Below are 19,290 nucleotides of genomic sequence, written 5' to 3' on the forward strand. Positions count from 1 at the left end.
GGTTCCTGTTATAACACTACAGAGACATTGACGTATTGATTAATTCAAATCATACATGTTGGCCCCTAATAAGCTTATGTTCGTACCATCCAAGGCATTAAATCATTCTATACATCAATCACTCCCACAGAGACGCAACGAAATTTTCGCAAAAGGAAATATTTGCGGCATGTTTGCAGCACGTGAGGATTAAAAATTTTATTAAAAGAATATATCTTCCTAAGGATATTTGTATTAAAAGCATTACAATGGTATAACATATTTATGTCTGAATTATTTACAATCGTTACTTCTTTAATATTTTTTATTATATTATTTAATTATATTCACACACACATATATATATATATATATATATATATATATATATATATATATATATAATATAGAAGGGCTAATAATATCGGGCAAAATAAGCACAAATATCTTTTATAAATATGGGTTCGTAAATGAACAGTTTCTTGCTTATTTATTGTGTACAAAAGAAATAAAAAAGGATTTTAACAAACAAAATATGATCAATCTGTCCTCTTTCTGTTTCTAAACAAGCACGACATGTTTGTACAAACGGTTTAAGAACTCTTTCTAAAACCCTCACATTGGCTCGGCATTTGTTATTAATTCGTACTTACAGTTCTTCGAGACTACTTAGGAAAACAAAAAAGTCCTTTCCTATTCATCTATTGTAGTGGAGCTCTAAGATATTGGAATCATATAACACACCTTGGTCCAAAGGAAGTATAATTATTACAGCATCCGTTAGTTAGTTGGATCAAACAACACGTCAAACGTATTGTCTACAATACCCATCCAAATATTTAATAGAAAACGTGGATTATGTACTAGTACTACAACTACTATAACTCCTTTTTAATTTTTTCTCTTCACAACTTATATAAATTTTATCACTATATCTCTTTTAATAATAGGCAAAATATTCCAATATACAAGGTGTGAAATTAAAAAGGAAATACATATATTCAATTTTATACATATCTAATAACGGTTTCTGTCGTTTTTATTCCTGCAAAGGTATTAGAAATGATTAAATTTAATACTTTATTTATTCAAATCAAATTAGGTAAAAAAGGTTTATAACATTGATCTATCGAATATCTACACACATTTGGTGATTTTGCAGGACATAGTAAAACCTCAATATCTTCGTTGTCATCCACATTGTCAAAACACGTGCAACATTGGTCTCCTAGAATGTAGATTGGCTTAATATAATCTGCTTCTTACACTATTCCGACTAATAACTACATTGTTTACTTGCTGTAATTTCATTACAAAGTCAGGTAAGTAGTAAGAAAAGTTTGTCTTCGAGCATTTAATAACAAATATCGATTTTCTGTGGTCAGTACTTCACAACACGTGGATAAAGAGATATTAGCAATCAAGTGGAAAAATACAAAAGATGTGTTACTTATGAGCAACTGTCGTAATGCCACTGTTGATACTACAGTTCGAAAAATGAAAGATGGTACTACTAAAAATATTGAATGCCCTGAAGCTATGATTTTCTAAAATAAATATATGGGGAAGACGAGTTGATTAGTCTATAACGATCTGAATCTTTGTACAAACGGTTCAGAAGACAGGGACAAGGACTAAAACCATTTGCCAAAAATGACAAGTGGCTTTAGATATTGATTGTTTTACACCATACCATACATAATGTAACAGCTTCAATAATAATATATTTTGAACTCTTGAACACCTAAATTTGAGGTCTGATTATTTACTGATGGGATATATTTATCCCATAATTAAACTACTGCAGTTCTAAGGCATTTTTTCAAAAACCATATTTTCTAAAAATCGGAAATTATGTAAACATGTTCCTCTACTTATTTACAGCATATTTAGTTCAATTATACATAGAATTATATTGAAATATTGAGCCTACATAAAACTGCTTCATTTCTTCCAAAGTTAAATGACGTTGTTCCATCGAAAATAATTTTGATAAAATTGATTTGCAGAATTTTCTATACATAACATTTTACAGTACTGCATAAATGATAAGCACAATTAAAAAGGTTTACAAATATATTGTATATCAAGAGTGACCTGTAAAATTTTTTCGTTGTGCATTGTAGATTTTTCTCCTGCCAAATTGAAATCAAGTTCACTCGCACATATGTTAGTTGGATGTTGTGTCAAACATGAGCTTAACGTTCTCAATCGCTAATTGATTATATTACGTGCAACTAAACGGATTTGAGAGGTTTATATAACTGACATGATAATCCGACAAAGATTAGTTACAGGAATAATCTGGTACATGGAGTTTTCCTTGAACGCTTGACACTGTTTGTGACTTTAAATTATCTGTGTGTACACTTGTCGCAGGAGTTTAACAAGTGTAATTGTAAGACTGAATTTACCGTGGAGCGAAGAATACATGGAAATATGTCTAATCTGTTTAATGAGAATATGTTCCGAAATTAGTTTCATTAATTACTTGCTTTGTATGATGCAGAGTAAATAAAGATCTGTGTTACACCCAACGCAATTTCAAAAGCTCATCGAAAGGATGGTGTTACCTAGATTATATATTATTCCCCTCGGCAATAGTATTTTAATAAAAAATAGGTTATGCAATTAATTAAATTAATATTTAATAACTTTAATATTTAATGTAGCAAAATTTACCTGAACAATTGTAATATTCAAAATGATATTACTTGTGTCCATTTTCATTGTTATTGGAAATTACATGTTATTCTATTTGTACGCAATTAATGCCTGATTTATGTTCAACTAAATGTACTGTCCGTATGAATTATTACCGATAAAATTTGCATTATTTCAAGCGTAAAATGTATGTAGTTCATTCAATTCGTTTCAATTTCAAAAAGTTGTTATAATAAAATAAAATTGAATTATGTGACAATATGATTGGTGCAATAATAAAAGATGTGTGCGATTTATCTAGGAACGAGGAAAAGATTTAAAATATAAGTCACCAGATTTGAAACGAACATTTGTTTGAAAAATTGAGTCAATACGGAAGTTTTATGAAGTTTTAATGAGATTCTTAAGGTATTAATATTTGAATGTAATTATAAGTAAATACAGAGGAATATTATTTAGAAGTTTTGAATAATTTTAACAAGGTAATTAAAACTTTAAATTTAACCTTATTTTGAAATAAACATGATGTAGTTTTATGTAAGTAACATTATGAAATATGCGAAAGAGTGCGGATCGTTTTTCTGTGAGTGTAAATTTTCATTGTGTAAAAGATCTATAGTTAGGTGAGTCGTGAAGGGAGACTAAAAGAAAAAGAATACATTTCGACGATAAATCGACACACTTGAGAAAGCCCACGGCTTTAAAATCACGTTAGGCAATAAAATAAAAATTTCCCGTAATTAGGTCAAGTGAGGAATTCTAAGGGGGAAATAAATAAAATAAATAGCTTACGGGATCAGGCAATTTACTAGAAGGAAAATGTTTAAATAATGCAGAGATTTAGAGCGCGACTATTGGAGACAGTATATTATGGCATCAGGAGCACATGGCATTTTGCCGAATTGAACGTAACACGAATGCTGCAGATAAGCCGGGAATAACGATTTAACGTGGAGTATGTAAATACTACGACGGATAAATAATGAGGAAGTGATTACACACCAATGTAGGAAATCGTTGCCTCGCCAGCGAGTGAAAGTGAGTTACAAACTAGCTTAAACTTATGAATAATCCAGTAGCTTAGCGCCGAATCTCCCGACCGGTGTGAAGTTGCCCTTATCTAAGGCGGGGATTAAGTCCAGCACAAGTTTTCGCCTGAGACACTACGCATCTTGTATTATTATAACTTAGGAAAGTTGCTACATCATACATAGATTCATGTCAAGTTTCAAGAATTTCGACTGAATTTTATAAATGTTAACAAAATACAGCTCGAAATAATGCCGAGATGGGAACTTCACTAGGAAGTTTTATTAGAATAATAAGGTCAGGTGGTTGGAAACTTGGATGATATGGCTTGTTTGTCATATATTTGAATAAAACACCACCTGCGAATTAAATAGTTCCAACGTTCCGACGTCATCACATCAAACTTGCAAGAGGCGTTTTTTTACATGTGAAAAACGATAAGTCAACAAATTGATTGGATTATTTGTAAATAAGTCACGCATCATAATTTTTTGATTTTCAAAATCCTCCAGATAAATGCTTCATAAAATTTATATTTTTTTATAAGGGGTGCCACTAAATTATATCCACAACTTTTAACTATATATAAAAATGAGTAATAAAATGTTTTATTTTTAAAGTTATAAGTCTCAGAAGTTAAGAAAACTTTTGGATTATTTATTTTTGGCTTACAATGAATATATATAATAGTATATTATAAGAGAATATTTCCAAGGGTAGAATTTAAATTTATAGAATGTATATACAGTCACATTCAAACCTCCTCAACTCGAAATTTAACCTTAAGTTGAAGTTTACATGTTCTTAATACATTTTATATAACTGAAATTTTTTGTTAACCCGAAAACTTACATAATTCGAAGCTCATAAAGATTCTTCAATAATCAGCAAAATGTATAAGTAGAAATTTTAAAATTAAATTTACAAAATAAAATCTTTAATGCTAAATGAATTGAGTAATTGAGTATCATGTAAATGCCACTGGCATTAAGGATTCTCTGAAGCATTGTTTGGTCGAATCGGAATTTAACTCTCTCCAAATTTGATATCGTTACTTAATTAAAGTTAAAATTAATAAAATATAAATAAGTAACAAAAGTCAATAAAATTATATTAGAGTCGGTGAATCTTGGAAAAATTTAATTAATTAAATGAAGTATACCACAGTATGGAAAATGGACATAATCCAGACTACATTAAAGAATTGTTTTGGAAATCTCAGTTTCTAGATATGTAATGTATAAAGGATTATTTTAAAAAATAGCAATGCACAATTTTTAAGAAACTGAAATTTAACTGACGCTCAAATTTCTATAACTATAGATCACCACTATGTGGTCTATCAAAATTCAAGCTATTCACTCTAATTATAACTATACTATACACAGTTTTCGCATTGCAAATACTCATTAAGTTTTTAATTATGTATAATATATAATATTATATATCGTACTGTATATGCATGATGTCTCTCTCTAAATTCAGACGCTTTTCCTACTGTATAGTTTCACAACTTATTCGAAAAATTTTAACCACACATTCACTGTTACATAAGAAGTCCATTAAAAAAATGTAATAGAGCACAGGAAACGAGCTAAAAAATAATTAAATCTATCTACAAAAGCTATTCGAAGTTGTTCCCAATGATTTGAATGCAAGCTTGGCCCTCCGAATCTAATTTTAGCACACCTTTCTTTTTAACCTTCTATACAGGGTGTTTTGCAGCTTAAAAAATATATGATAAATCGACTACTTCTGCGACAGTGAGTATGTGTTTAAAATTTGTCGAATAAGTTGTCCTGTATATATATATTTGACATGAACCGTTTGGATTACACAATAAATATGCTCTTATTTAATTTCAATTTTCTGGGAAAACAAATTTAATGTCAATATTTTTATATGGTAAATATGATAATTCATGTAATTCAATAATACTCTGTATATTTTGTTAAAAAATGGACTTTTTACATATAAAAAGCTTTGAAAAAATTCCTTCAATAATTGCATAGTTTTAAATAAACATCATTTTTTTATTTTTAAAACTAAAACATAAAACAATTTAATTCAAAAAACATTTATATTTTAGAACCATTTTCGTCATTAAAATCGAGCTACAATTAGGATTAAAAAATTCCTGAAATTGTAAATGTAAAATGAATTTTTATTCGTTAAAAACTGTTATTATTTTGTATATAAGCCTATAATGTTTTTCAAATTAAAAAAATATGTTGGAAAACATAAGCCAACAATTTTTATTTTATAGTTAGTTTTGTACTAAATTCGAAAAAAATGGACCTAATGTTTGTAAACTGTTTGATTTACTTTTTCATTGACACAGACGGGACATGTTCTTTTAATCTAAATGCAGAATGGACTCCAATCATTGATTTGCCATATTTTTGCGGTTTTAATACCCCTCGTAATCTGGATAATTCTCTACATTTACTCTCAATAAATTTATACTACCAAATCACTGTCTTATTGTCCCATTTATAGTCGTACTAATTTTAAATGATATTTATAGCTCATTGCGAATTTATTTGTGGAAATATTAATCCATACAAATCGTTATTATTACACATTTTATGAAGTATATGATATAGTTAGTTATTCAATTTTAGACACAATTTTTATTATTAAATATTTTTATTGCGAAATCTTTAAACATGAGCCACTTTTAAGCCGTCTTGTCGCATAATTGCCAGCCATAAAACTTATTACAAATCCATCCACGGCGTAATAAAACCGTTGATTTAGATTTGATATCAATCCATCCATAATCCGTGAATACGACACCGACCATAAACCCAGCATCGAAGCATGTGTGAAATCTTAAGATAGACACAGATAAATAAAAAATCCATAAAATCACACACGGTTTTATACGACAATAAGTGCAGGACGGGGTGACGGACAATAAGAAAAAAATACCGCACACACGGCGGTAATAATGTGGAAGTGATGAGAGGGGTGTGGTTCCAGGTTGAGGTCTCAGGACTCTTCCGGTTGCGTTCCTCGGTTCCATCATGGAGGGGCCATCAATCAGGCGAAGGATTATCGTCCGACTGTTATTAAGAACGCTCGTATGGGACCGGTGTAGCCTGAAAATATTGCCGTCCTCCGTTTTCAAGTGGTGGACGCCGTTCAGCCGGGAATCGCGAGGATTGCACGCTGTCGTTTAGGATTTGACGCAAGAAAACTGTCCGACTCTTATACATTAATTCCACTTTTTTTATTTTAATAACATGTCTCCGCAAAATCTTCATTTTATCGATGGAGGAGTGGTGACCTGAATTCTGTAAAGCGATTTAAGAACTGCTACTGTAAGAACTCGATTACATTCTGTAATAACTCACGGACCTATTGTGTTTTCGACATTTAATCATGAAATTTTCTATTTTTTAAGAAATCATTAGCCACATTAACATTTTTTAAACATTATATGTGAAACAAGAGTCAAATATGTTATATGTAGAAACTACAGCCATACTTATAGTAATAATCCGCATCGATTAATTAATTATTAGGTACACGTACCCATAATTACAGTGTTTATAATTAACGATTTAGTATTTACCTAGTTACAGTTCATTGCATTATTTCTATTTTTAATAAAATTAACTTGAGTTTTCAAATCCCCCTTAACATGTTTTGTTCCAAACTTATTATACCGAGACAATTTAGAAGGATTTCTTTAAAATACAAGAGGTCGAAAAGATGATATCTTCATTAAATAGGTATTAAAGCGGTAAAAAGAATGAGACGTAATATGTAAGCCTATGCCATTCATTTTGATAGTTAGGTTGGGGTGCTGGCAAGGGAGAACAGTTATTTTTCATTATGGCAGCATTTTATGAAAAGTTATACCACTTTCTTATAAACCACTTGTCCTGAATTATGTCTTGGTAAATATTTTTGAATTTTTCATGTTGCTGGAATCTTATTCAGTGTACGTTTAAAATATTGCGGACGAACAAAGGATACGTTACACAGGAAATATAAAATAATTTTGGTTTTCTGGCTTTACTACTTTGCACTTTATTACCCAATTACGGTAAAAAAATCTGCGACCCACATTTTCTTATGTGAGTTATAGTGGCATAAATAAAATCAAATATTCAAGCACCTGGTTTATTCAAGTTACTTTACCGATAGTCTTTGATAAATAAACGGTATAAATTGGATGCAAAATACACATCTTTGAACGGAACGGACACTACAGAGATCAGACATGACCCAACTCAATATTCAGTTGAACAGAGACGATGCAACGAGAATAAAATAAACACGCTAATGTAACCCGTCAAAGCACTCAATGTTACAGTAGTTTGTTGCTTACGTGCAAACATTTTTCAATGCCTAAAAGAATGATTTGATAAAGTCAAAAGTTGTGACAGACATATTGGTTTCTAATATCGAGTAAAAGCGCCTTTTAAAAGGCCATTCGTCAACTTGTCAGTAGTAGTTTTCGTACATGTATTCAGTTTTTATATACAAAATGTAATAAAAAATGTTAAAATTCTCGTACATGTATCTACAATCAATCTGAGAAGTCTGATATAAGTCACAAATCCGATAATAATATTCAGCAATTCAACTTCAAAAAGGAACGTAATCCTAAATTCCTTAGAAAGCACAAGGGTTATAAATTTCAGCATATTTATATATTTTCAAGAAATAATTTTTGTATTAATTTAATTTTCTTTCCGATTTTCATGAATACACGGTTTTTTTTCGCACAACTCGTAAAGCTGAAGCAATAAATAGAACTGGTGTAAAAACTGAAAGTACAAACATTCGAAATCTATATCCCGATGTTACCTTCTATTCACTTCAATTTCCTAATGGAGCGACCAGTTCATGGACAATAAAAATTTAAGTACGCAAAGCTTTATTAGGCAAATATAGCAAAACTATATAATATTTTTGACAATTTCAGTGGCATATCCATACGTATTACTCAATTCGGATTGGCGGTTCGGATCGTAAATTTACTGATATTATTCTGACCTACTTTATATTTGATTGTAAACTTTTGAGTTTGTAGGGGCATAAAATTTTTAAATTGTAATACATACTACGCTTTCATCGTCATGCAAAAATTCTTATCCTCGCTTATAAAACAAGAAAATATGTTTTTGAAATGTTACAACACAGTTTTGATTAATAATTTAGCAAAGTTAAAAGTTTTTTACATGAGAGTGACAGGGAATTTAATGTTTCCACTTCCATATTGATTAATATTAATAGCGCTTACACATAAAGCGTCTCATCGTTTCGGAGCTCACTAATCCCTCATACATCTGAAAAACATGCTGTATGAAGGGTCTTTTTGTGGTACATAATCCCTTCATTTACTTTCGCTAAAACCTGTTCAAATATTACAAAAACATAATTCTCCGATATAACGGAATCCTTTGTGGTGCACTTCCAAACATTTTACGGCAGCAAAAAATTAATTTAGAGCTGATCTGGGTCATTTAAAAGCACGAGTAATAATTTTTATGTGGAAAAACGCAGGAGCTCGTAACTCACTGATACTTGCCTAAACGAAAGGAATATAAGAAAAGTTATTGGAATCGATGGGGAAGAGATAATAAGAAAAAAGATGTAAAAGAACCGAAGTGAAGGCTGGAGAACTGCTGAATAACTTTAATTAAGTGTTTACTCTACCACTAAACATATTTCCAAGTAAAATATTTTTAATCACCGGCTTTTAATTCTTATTTCAGTTTTGTTTTTTAGTTCTAATAATTAGTTCCTTCAATCGACCATTTTAACGTTTACAATTGTTGGAATTTCTAGTTATGTAAATAAAGTGTGGGGGAGTGGGCGCATTTATTCGACCGTCTATACTAAAATAAATACAAACAAGGATTTTATTTTTGTTGGATACGTATGCATTACACTTCTGGCTGGTTGAATACAAAACTCTCAATATTTTCGTACATTTATAAAAGAATGCTTTAAAATTTAGACATCCTGAGTAATCTATATGTATAGGTTTATTATCATATAAATGATATTTTCCTAATAAATTCCGACGCAGTGAGTTATTTTTCAAAATGCAAGAATATCGTAAAATACTATTAAAAACGGCACAAGTGAAGTTTGTTTGAATTTTATGCACATTTAGAACGGGACGTCGGAAATGTTATTTATTAGTTGGAGCAGCCAATTTAAATTTTATAATTTATATTTTTCCACTGCAGCAGTTTTTTAATTTTGACTTATTAACAATGCAACTTTATTATGATTATTGAACAATTTCATATTGAGTTTAATTATGTTGCCTTTCAAAATGAAATATGCATTAATTGGGACTTGGAGGTTAAATACATGTAGTCATTAAAATGTTATTAAAGTGTCATTACACAAAACACACAGCTCATAAGCTCATTTCATCCAAAATTAAATAAGACTTTGTAATATATTGTTTTTAATTCATTTTTCATTATTTTACTAAGAAATACGAGATGTTTCTAAAATATGTAATCAATATTTGGGAGAAAGTAGAAGACGTTTTTAAAGTTTCTTCTGAAAAAAATACAGCTCTTTAGATTTAAATGAAATTTAAATTTCAAAAAATGTTTTATTTTCTCTTATAATATACCTGTGGTCCAAACGTGTTTAAATTTGGTATGTATTACTCTACAATAACGCAGATTCTGGTAAATTCTCTCTTCCTATTTTTATGTCACTAAATATTTTATATTTATTATTTGCACAATTTAAAAAAAAGATACTCTTCAATAACTTTGATTATCTATCTGCCACTTACTGTACTAAGTAACATTTACATCAAGTAATTGAAAATGCATTTAATGAAATTAGCGAATAGCAAGGACTAAATCAAATAGTATTTTCATTTCAAAAAAGAATAAATTTATGCATTAATATAAATAATACATAATAATCTTATCAATCTACCAACCTCGTATGAAAATCACTAACACTCACATTAAAACGTAGAAGTATTTAAAAACGGCTGGGATAATAAAAATCAAAAAGTACTTTTTTCTTCCAAATGTGCTTCTAATGAAATGCTTGATAATTTAAAAAAGCATTCAGTTACGTAGAAAACAGGGAGACAAAAAAAGAGGATCCCTTAGTATCGCTGTTGTATTATTATGGAAAAAGATTATTATATTAAACTCTATGTATTTGACCACTTTGAATTTTTTAATTTAACATTTAATTATTAATACTGAATTGAAATGGAAGGTTAAAAATAAAAAAGTATGAGTATATAAAATCGAATATATAAATTTTTTAATAAATATTGATCCCCAAGATTTAAATTTAGCATAAATTATATTATAACACCTTATAAAGATTTCCGCGAGCGGCATCTGTTTACCATTATAAGTTTTTTAATGTATGCAAAATTTATTTAAATTCTCTTTAATACGCTCTGCGGAACTGTGTTTAAAAGTTTATAATATCGCGGGAGTTTCAATTTTTGTTGGCTATTTTTATGCAAGAATTTTCCTTTACATGAATAATAAATCAGAAAATAGGAACAAAAACAACAACCGGAAAAGCTCTTCACTGCATGACCTTTTTATGGCCCTTTTTGGTTTAACAACCACTTCCAAATAATGGAGGCGGCTATCAATTTGACGCTCTTTTTTGCACTAACGATCTACTCACACGTCTGTTCGACGAACTTCGCCCCTAGCGCATATTCTATCCGGTCTCAGACGTGTGAAACAATTAGTAATGTATTATTCATTAACTCTGCTTTATTATACTAAAACGCTCGCTCGACAACCTTTTTTCACTTCCATGGGCGCATTATCTTTTAAAAGGAATATTTATTGCAAATACTCCATTTTCTATCGTCAGGTTTTTTATCGCTCACTTACTTTCAGTTTGCATTTTGATTTTGCAATCTATTACACATTATTGCACTAAAAATCTTTACAAAAAACTCCTGATATGTTCCGGTATAAAATGAATAATCGATTATTTGTGTTTTCAAATATCGCAGCATAAACTTCCTTAAGCATTAAGGGGCTGATTTGGTTTAGATGTATGAAAAAATGGCAATCAACTTTGGAATGTTGCCTATATAAACTGGAAATATAGGTTTCATCAGCGAGTAAATAAAACGGTTGCGTGTATTCAATTCGTTCCACAATCAAAGAAAATAATCCCGCGTTCCTTTGAATAAAACTGCTCCAGCTGTCTGTCTAATTTAATTAACCGTACCAAACAAATATGTCTGGCGATTGATTACTTTTTTCTTCCTTCACATATAGACTGGGGAGACTGATTAAACGAATATCATAAAAATTACAGTGAAAAATACCATGATAAATATATTTTCTTAATGAATGTGCCGGTGTCATATATCATTTTGTTTTTCATAAAAATCGTTGTAGATTTAAGTCTTTGCTCTCCATAAATTGCTCGGGTGTTATAAGCTCCAGACGAGACAGAGATAGATATAACTCATCTCCGAAACAGAGAATTACCTGCTGCAAATGCAAAACTCACCGAATATATAATTTTTCAACATAATTTAATAGGTTGCTCGGCATTCTGTTATGGAACAATGTGTTTCTATCGGATCGAGAACATCAATAATATACAATATATGAGTAAATAGAGCACTGCAGAAACAGAACACAATTTGGTTAAATTTCATAACAGTCTATTTTCTTTTTATTATTTTCGTTTTATCAAACTTCGTTAATTAGTGTTGGGCTTATTGAAATTTATACGGGATCGATGAAAATATATTTATAAGGCACTTGGAGAAAATATAAATACTTTTGTAAGCCGTTCCAAAACAATATCGAATAGCGTATGCTTTCAAGTGGTTATAAAAATAAACATGCTTGCAAATTATTGGAGTGGCGAATCCTCATACATTTTGCATGCAACATGTGCAACTATGCATAAAATTTCAAGCATCCAGTTTCATGGATTATAAATTATGCGGTTCTCGATAGAAAGCAATTTGTAAATTTCAAAATAAACGTGCCAGGCTCTATTATTCCTAAACGACCCTGTTTTACTTTAATTGATACACATTCCGTGTTTCTACTGTGCAAACATTTTTAATTTTTTGTATCAAACTCAGATGTAATTTACCTTGACTAATGTTCAAAGTTTGCATACATAATAAATGTATAATGTGGAGAAGTTTCATTGTAAGCTCCTTAAATATTTTATACCATATCAGTACAATTTGTACATTTAATCATTTTATAAGAATTTAAGCTGTTTGGATAAAATTATACTCAATTATACTATTAAAATCTCACAATGTAAAGCTAAAAATAGTATATTAAAATTTTATAAACAATATTTATTATAGATTTCAACTGAAAATATAAATTAATTAAAATGTTTTAATGTATATTTCAATAAAATAATATATGTCAACTACAAAAAACAACGTTGGCTGAATTGAACACAATAATTAAATAATTTAAATCAGTAGTATATTTAAAATATAACCACATAAGTATTTTAATAATATTGTCAAATATGTCCGATATTTTTTAATTAAAATTAAATTTCGTCATATTTGTTTTGGCTGTTGTAGTGAATATTTATATTTGGAAACATAACAAATAAATATAATAAAAAATTAAATGGAAATGATTGACCCTTATTAATTTTATTTTAAATAGGGTATAAACTATTTGTATTTTTACAAAATGAAAAATTAATAAAACCCTATTTTTATGAATTTATGAACTTTATTTAATATTGTATTCCCATCTCTATTTTGAATTACAGTCTCATATAGTCTGTTCATACTCAAAATTAGAGTTCCAATTTCTTTTTGATCCAGATTATCCTAAATTTTGACAAGAAGGTGCTCCACTTTCTCAAAGTTTTTGGAATAGTTTGGATCTCTTAATCATCTCCCCTGTATGTCCTAGATATGTCCGTTGGGGTTAAAATTTGGACTCCAGGCTAACCAAGCCATGGTACCAAATCTAACAAATCACATTTAGGCAAATATAAAAAGCATATGACACCATATGCTCTTCCAAAATGTCCAAAATCTAATGCTCATTATTAAAGGTACGTGCTGTTAACAAAATGCCTCACCACATCACAATTGTGTCCACCTTCTCTTTTCTAAAACGATTTTCAATTGTTTCAATACTTAATCAACAAACTTTTACAACTGTGACTGTAACATTCTTGTAGTTACAACTCGTAATTAAATTTCTAGATTGGCTTATACAAGACATAAGAAAATTAAAAGTTCTATCCAAATAACGATGGTTTAGCCTTTTTACTATTACTTATATAATTTACAGAATATATCGACATAAAACATTTTCAGCAAAAAAAAAAAAAAAAACTAAACCTCTTGCTATTTTTATAAAAAAATTAATGTATAATGTAATGCATTTTTTGTATTAGTTAGTGCATTATTTATATAATTTGGGAATAGAAGGAAATATTACCTACACAACGTACAAGATGCAACAGAAAATTCTTATACATAAGCCACTGACAATGGATAAATTGTAAAGCTCAGAAAATGTTAACTTTGACGTTCGTGGCTTTTGTGCATTTTGTGTGGACACACTCAATTCAATTCAATTAATTAGTTCACCATACACCTTTGATTAAATGTAGACCTTAAAATCCTCTGGGAAGTTCATACAGAAACAAGTTATTTAAGGGATTGTCAGTAATTAGTTTTATGTTACAATAGTTTGTGCTTATACAAAGTCTAAACAAATAATAAAAAAGTGACATTAGAGACATGCCTTTAAATTGATTTTTATTCCTTTTCATAAGAAAAATACTATATAGGGTGTTCCAGAAAGATGTGTACCGAATTCTACCACCAATTCTCGAGATAAAAATAAATCGATTTGCCTTATTTCACCTTACAGAATTTGACATTTATGGTGATACAAGGCGTCCAATTTAACAATTTATTTTCTATTTTCTTTATTTTTCATTGATACACAATTCCAATTTGATATGGAAAGTTTCAAGGAAGAAGAATTCTAATATATTAACAAATTTTATGTACGGTGTACAGAGTACAAATCATTTTCAAATCGCCATAACTCTCTTAACTTTGAAACCCTGTATCTCCGTTATTATTAACTTGTGTAAGATGAGGCAGATCGATCTATTTTCACTTTGAGAATTTGTGGTAGAATTTGATACAGCTCTTTCGGAGGTATCCTGCATATCACCTGCTAGATACAGGAATATACCCTTGAAGAATCAATTTTTTGAAATAAAAATAGTGTACCAAATCAATATGCATTTATATACAAACATACTGGAATTTGCTACAACATATGAAACGTATTCAAAATTGCCTATTTTAAGCATTTATAAAATGTACATGTTGCTTGTATTTGTGGGGAATTTTCAAATAAAAAAATAAACATATATTAATTGTACAAATATTTGTTTATTTTTAGTTCGTCGTAACAAATATGAATGGTTTAAAATTGTAAATATTTAATTTTCAAAATATTATTTTTATTTAATCAAAGACTTCATATTGATTTAAGATTTTATTTAAATAACACGACTAATAGAACATAAATACCTATTTCTTATAGATTGTACTGCAATTTGCAAACAAATTATTCAAAGTGATAACTATGGCTTTTAATAAAAATATCTAAAATATTTATATAACTAAAAATTAAAAGAATTATTTTCAACTATAAATACAACGACATCTATTAAATTTTCCAGCAACGTGTTTCATTTCCAAGTAAAATTCTGCTCTTTCCCTTCAGATTAAATCGATACTCCACAGGAAGTCAGTGTTTCAATGTTGTCCTGCGCAATCCTGTTTAACCAATAGTCCTTTAATCGGGAGTTTTATCCGCTAAACAACAGATGGCGGATCAACATTGAGCTTTTAAAAAAAACAGGAATTTTATATTCAAAATTGAACTTAAAATCTTATTTATATTTGTGAAGGACTCTGTAGTAAGTTTGACTACTGAAAAATAGGAGGAATAAGTATGACTTGAAAATGTAAGGTTTATTTTTTAAATATACCCTTAAACAATATTTAATTATTTATAACAGTGCAGTAAATTTAATAAAAATTGTATTTCGATAATAAAATCATTAATTCACAATTTCTTTCGATAATTATAGTAATAATAATGATTGTTACGTAATTAATTATTATAATAGTAATTAATTTATAAATTAATCATTTAATTCATATGCATTTAATTTATTATTATGATAATGTGTTATTAACATATTAAGAACAGGTGATCCGCGAAAATCAATTACAAAAAACAGTCGTCATATCGTACCTGAAAATTTAATCGAAAATTAAATAAGGAAATTCCTGAATCGAATTAAACTCGCCAAATTAATTTTGTTTTTCGTTCGAAACCCTCAGCAGAACGTCTAATTAAAGATACATGATTGAATATCAAATAGGAGGGATTTGCAATTTAGAATAATTGCCGAGAAAAGGAATCGGTTGTATCAAGTGACTTATTAAATCTGCTTCTTACTTCCTATTAAGAAATACACAGCATATTTAAATAATGTAAATTCGCTTCATTTATATTCCGCTCTACGTTTTTCAACCAGTCTAATAGGCGTAAGGTACGGAAATTTTCTTAAGAGGTCATTACGCGAATAAATAACTTGAAAAATAAATTTTAAGGGCGAAAACTCCAACAAACACAAAACTTTGGAATCAACAAAGAGTAGGCATTTACGTATACGCGACGACATCATTTACATTTTGGGATGTTTCTCATTACGTTACATGGGATTCTGACATAGATAGGGTTGCTAATTTGAATAAAGACTTCAACGTCAAATTTTCTTGGAATGCACAGCTTTCTTATAAAAATAACTAAGTTTCCGTTGGCTGTTTTTTAATGAACAAAAATTCTAGTACGAACAATGATTTTGAAGTTAGTTTCTTGCAGTTTGACGTAAAAGAATAATAAGAGTGAATCCGATATTGAGGTTGCTTTCCTTGTTTGCCACCACATAACGTACAATCTCAACACACCTAAGTGAAGTCGCGGAAATACTCCAAAATTCTTTGAGGAAGAACGGAAATGAATTGATATCCTGGGGCAGCGTGTTTGTGTTTCCATTAGCGGTGCAAAAGACCTTATGTGTGCGTGAAAGTCCAGTTTTATTTCTGCTTCTGTCTGACTGGCTCCGGGCGCCAACTTGAGAGACGGCCTATATGTCATTTTAAGACAGGGCTGGCTTTGAGTTTTTGCTTGTTTGTATTTCAAAAGCGACAAAAGGATCGCGTTGTTTCACGGTGACGTTTGCGCCCCGGGTTATTATAATGCCATTAGTGGGTTTAAAAATAAAGAAAACCTCTTTGATATACGTACAAAAAAATTGTTAATGTGCGAATGAAAAAGGGCTGTCAACTTGTAAACACCTAAAATTTAAATCTACATACACATTTTGATTTAAAAAGCTGTTAACACAGTTTGCCTTGGAATAAAGTCATTAAATTTTTCATATAGGCAGTCTTAAATTGACTTGTATCACATTACCACTAAAAGTGTAGATGCAACGCATATAAAAATAACTTACATTTTATGCACATATAAAATAGTCACAATCTTATTCCATTGAAGACGACGGATTCAACGAATTTACTGAAATAAAATCTAAATTTCCTTTCAAGTACTTTACTGTAATCTCACTGAAATAAAAGAATCGTGTTTCTAAAAGTCTAAAATGAGACATGTTTTTGCGAAAGGAAAGTTTTAAACTTCTAAGAGAAATTTCCGTACGTCTGGGATGTACGATTTTCGAAGAGGTGTGTATTAAGAGAATAGTTATATTTTCGCTTTTATCCTTACTATATTTGAATATTAAAGTTATTTTATATAATATTTCCTTTTTAATTTTGCAGTACACTGGATCTGTAGCTGCAGCAAACTTCGATCAACATTTAACAGTGGATCATATTCGGGAACAATTTATTCATATGACGGTAAGTGAAATTTGTTTAATGTTATGTTGACCTCCTGAATACATAAATATTGTATTTGTTTTTCATTACATTAATTATTGAAGAATATCGACAAATATGATTCAATTTAATTAAATTACATATGTTTGTTACTAAAACAGTTTTTATTTTCATTGGGTAAATAAAATGTTGTTGTATAAATCTCCATTAACAACTTTATGTTACCACATAAAATTCTTATGCATAACATTATTGTAGTCATTCCTGTGGAACATTTGGACATAAAGTTTATCCTAAATTACGTAGATATTATAATTTATGTAAAATTCTAAAACCTAACATAATAACATGGTAATATAGAAGAAGAAAATCAAATATTCCCGTCCGCGAAATTATTTATTCCAGGAAATTCGCAGGAGAGCGCATGGCACGTGTCGTGTTTATTTTTAGTATAATGCAGCTGTCGCGTATATCAGGAAAATTCTTTTGCATGTATTCCATTCAACCTATAACAATGAATTCAGAACTAAGACGTCGCTGTAAGCACTTCACATCACTGCTTGTCCTAGTTTCAAACTACAGTGTGTCTTCTCCTTCAGTACAAGGGGTTAAATACGTGGATATTTAGAACAAAACTGTATGTCTGTCTGAACCTCATGTCGGCTTCAACAAAATGTAATATCTAACTATTCATTCATGTGTGTAGCTATATTAATAATAATGTTACAAGTTTAAGATATTTTCTTATGTTACATTTTCGCACAATGGCCAAACTCGCCTGGTCGTGAAGCCAAAGAATCATTATTGGCAACATAAATTTGATGTGAACGAAAGGACCGGCAGGGTTTCGTGGGGATTTTATATCATTCCAGAACAGCCAATACTACTATATTGTAAACACACACCACAAATCAGAGATGTCGTTGGCAGGATACTGCAGTCTAGTGGTTCAATTGCTAATGTATTAGCCAAACGTCCCCAGCAGTCACTGTTATAAAATTAGAGACGACTGTTGTGATTGCAAAAGTAAATACGAACTGAAATGTATTTATTTTTGCTCTTGGGCATTAAAATTTGTGGACACAACATAAATTTACACATCAAGTATCTATTGAAGAATTTTCCTTGATTAGCTGGGAGCCCCCTTCCTTGATCAAGATAAACTTTCTCATTGTCATTCTCAAGATTTTATCTATGTTGTGTCAGTTCAACTACAGATTATATTGTAAATATTAATAATGCTTGTTATAAATATATAATCATAGCAAATATACCTAATTTAGTGCAAATGTGTTTGAAAAGAAGACAAAATGTATCCAACAACAATTCCTGGCACTTGCCACTGTTTTATTTGTTCGGCCTCTGGAAAAACAAAAAAGTTAAGGAATCAAGGGTCCTGGACCGGCCAAGTAAATTGGATAAAGTGAAAATTAGCTAACTTATATAAACATATTCGGGGATAGAGGCACACGTGATCCGAAAAGTTGGGGAAGTTTAATTAAGTGTGAAGTGCAGATAGCGTGCGTAGAGATGGAAACGCGCTCTCCATAACGCCCCGCCAACGATCTAACTGGCGGTTTTGACGGTCATTTTGTCGCTATGCCAACTTGAAACAGTGATGAAATTTCCTTAAATCAATTTCCTATAAGCTGCAACGTACCAAATACATTCGGTTA

General features: G+C 29.9%; 1 protein-coding gene across 1 annotated transcript in view; it reads left to right on the forward strand.

Moving 5' to 3' along the window:
* The window catches only part of LOC109602052 (EGFR adapter protein), a 177,372-nt gene that overhangs the window by 46,299 nt on the left and 111,783 nt on the right, over positions 1–19,290 (forward strand). Inside the window, exon 2 of the mRNA XM_049964269.1 lies at positions 17,555–17,635. Within this exon, the coding sequence (XP_049820226.1) occupies positions 17,555–17,635 (81 nt within the window). The remainder of the gene's footprint in view (positions 1–17,554; positions 17,636–19,290) is intronic.

The sequence above is a fragment of the Aethina tumida genome, chromosome 3 (genome assembly GCF_024364675.1).
Source record: "Aethina tumida isolate Nest 87 chromosome 3, icAetTumi1.1, whole genome shotgun sequence".
Lineage (NCBI taxonomy): Eukaryota > Metazoa > Arthropoda > Insecta > Coleoptera > Nitidulidae > Aethina > Aethina tumida.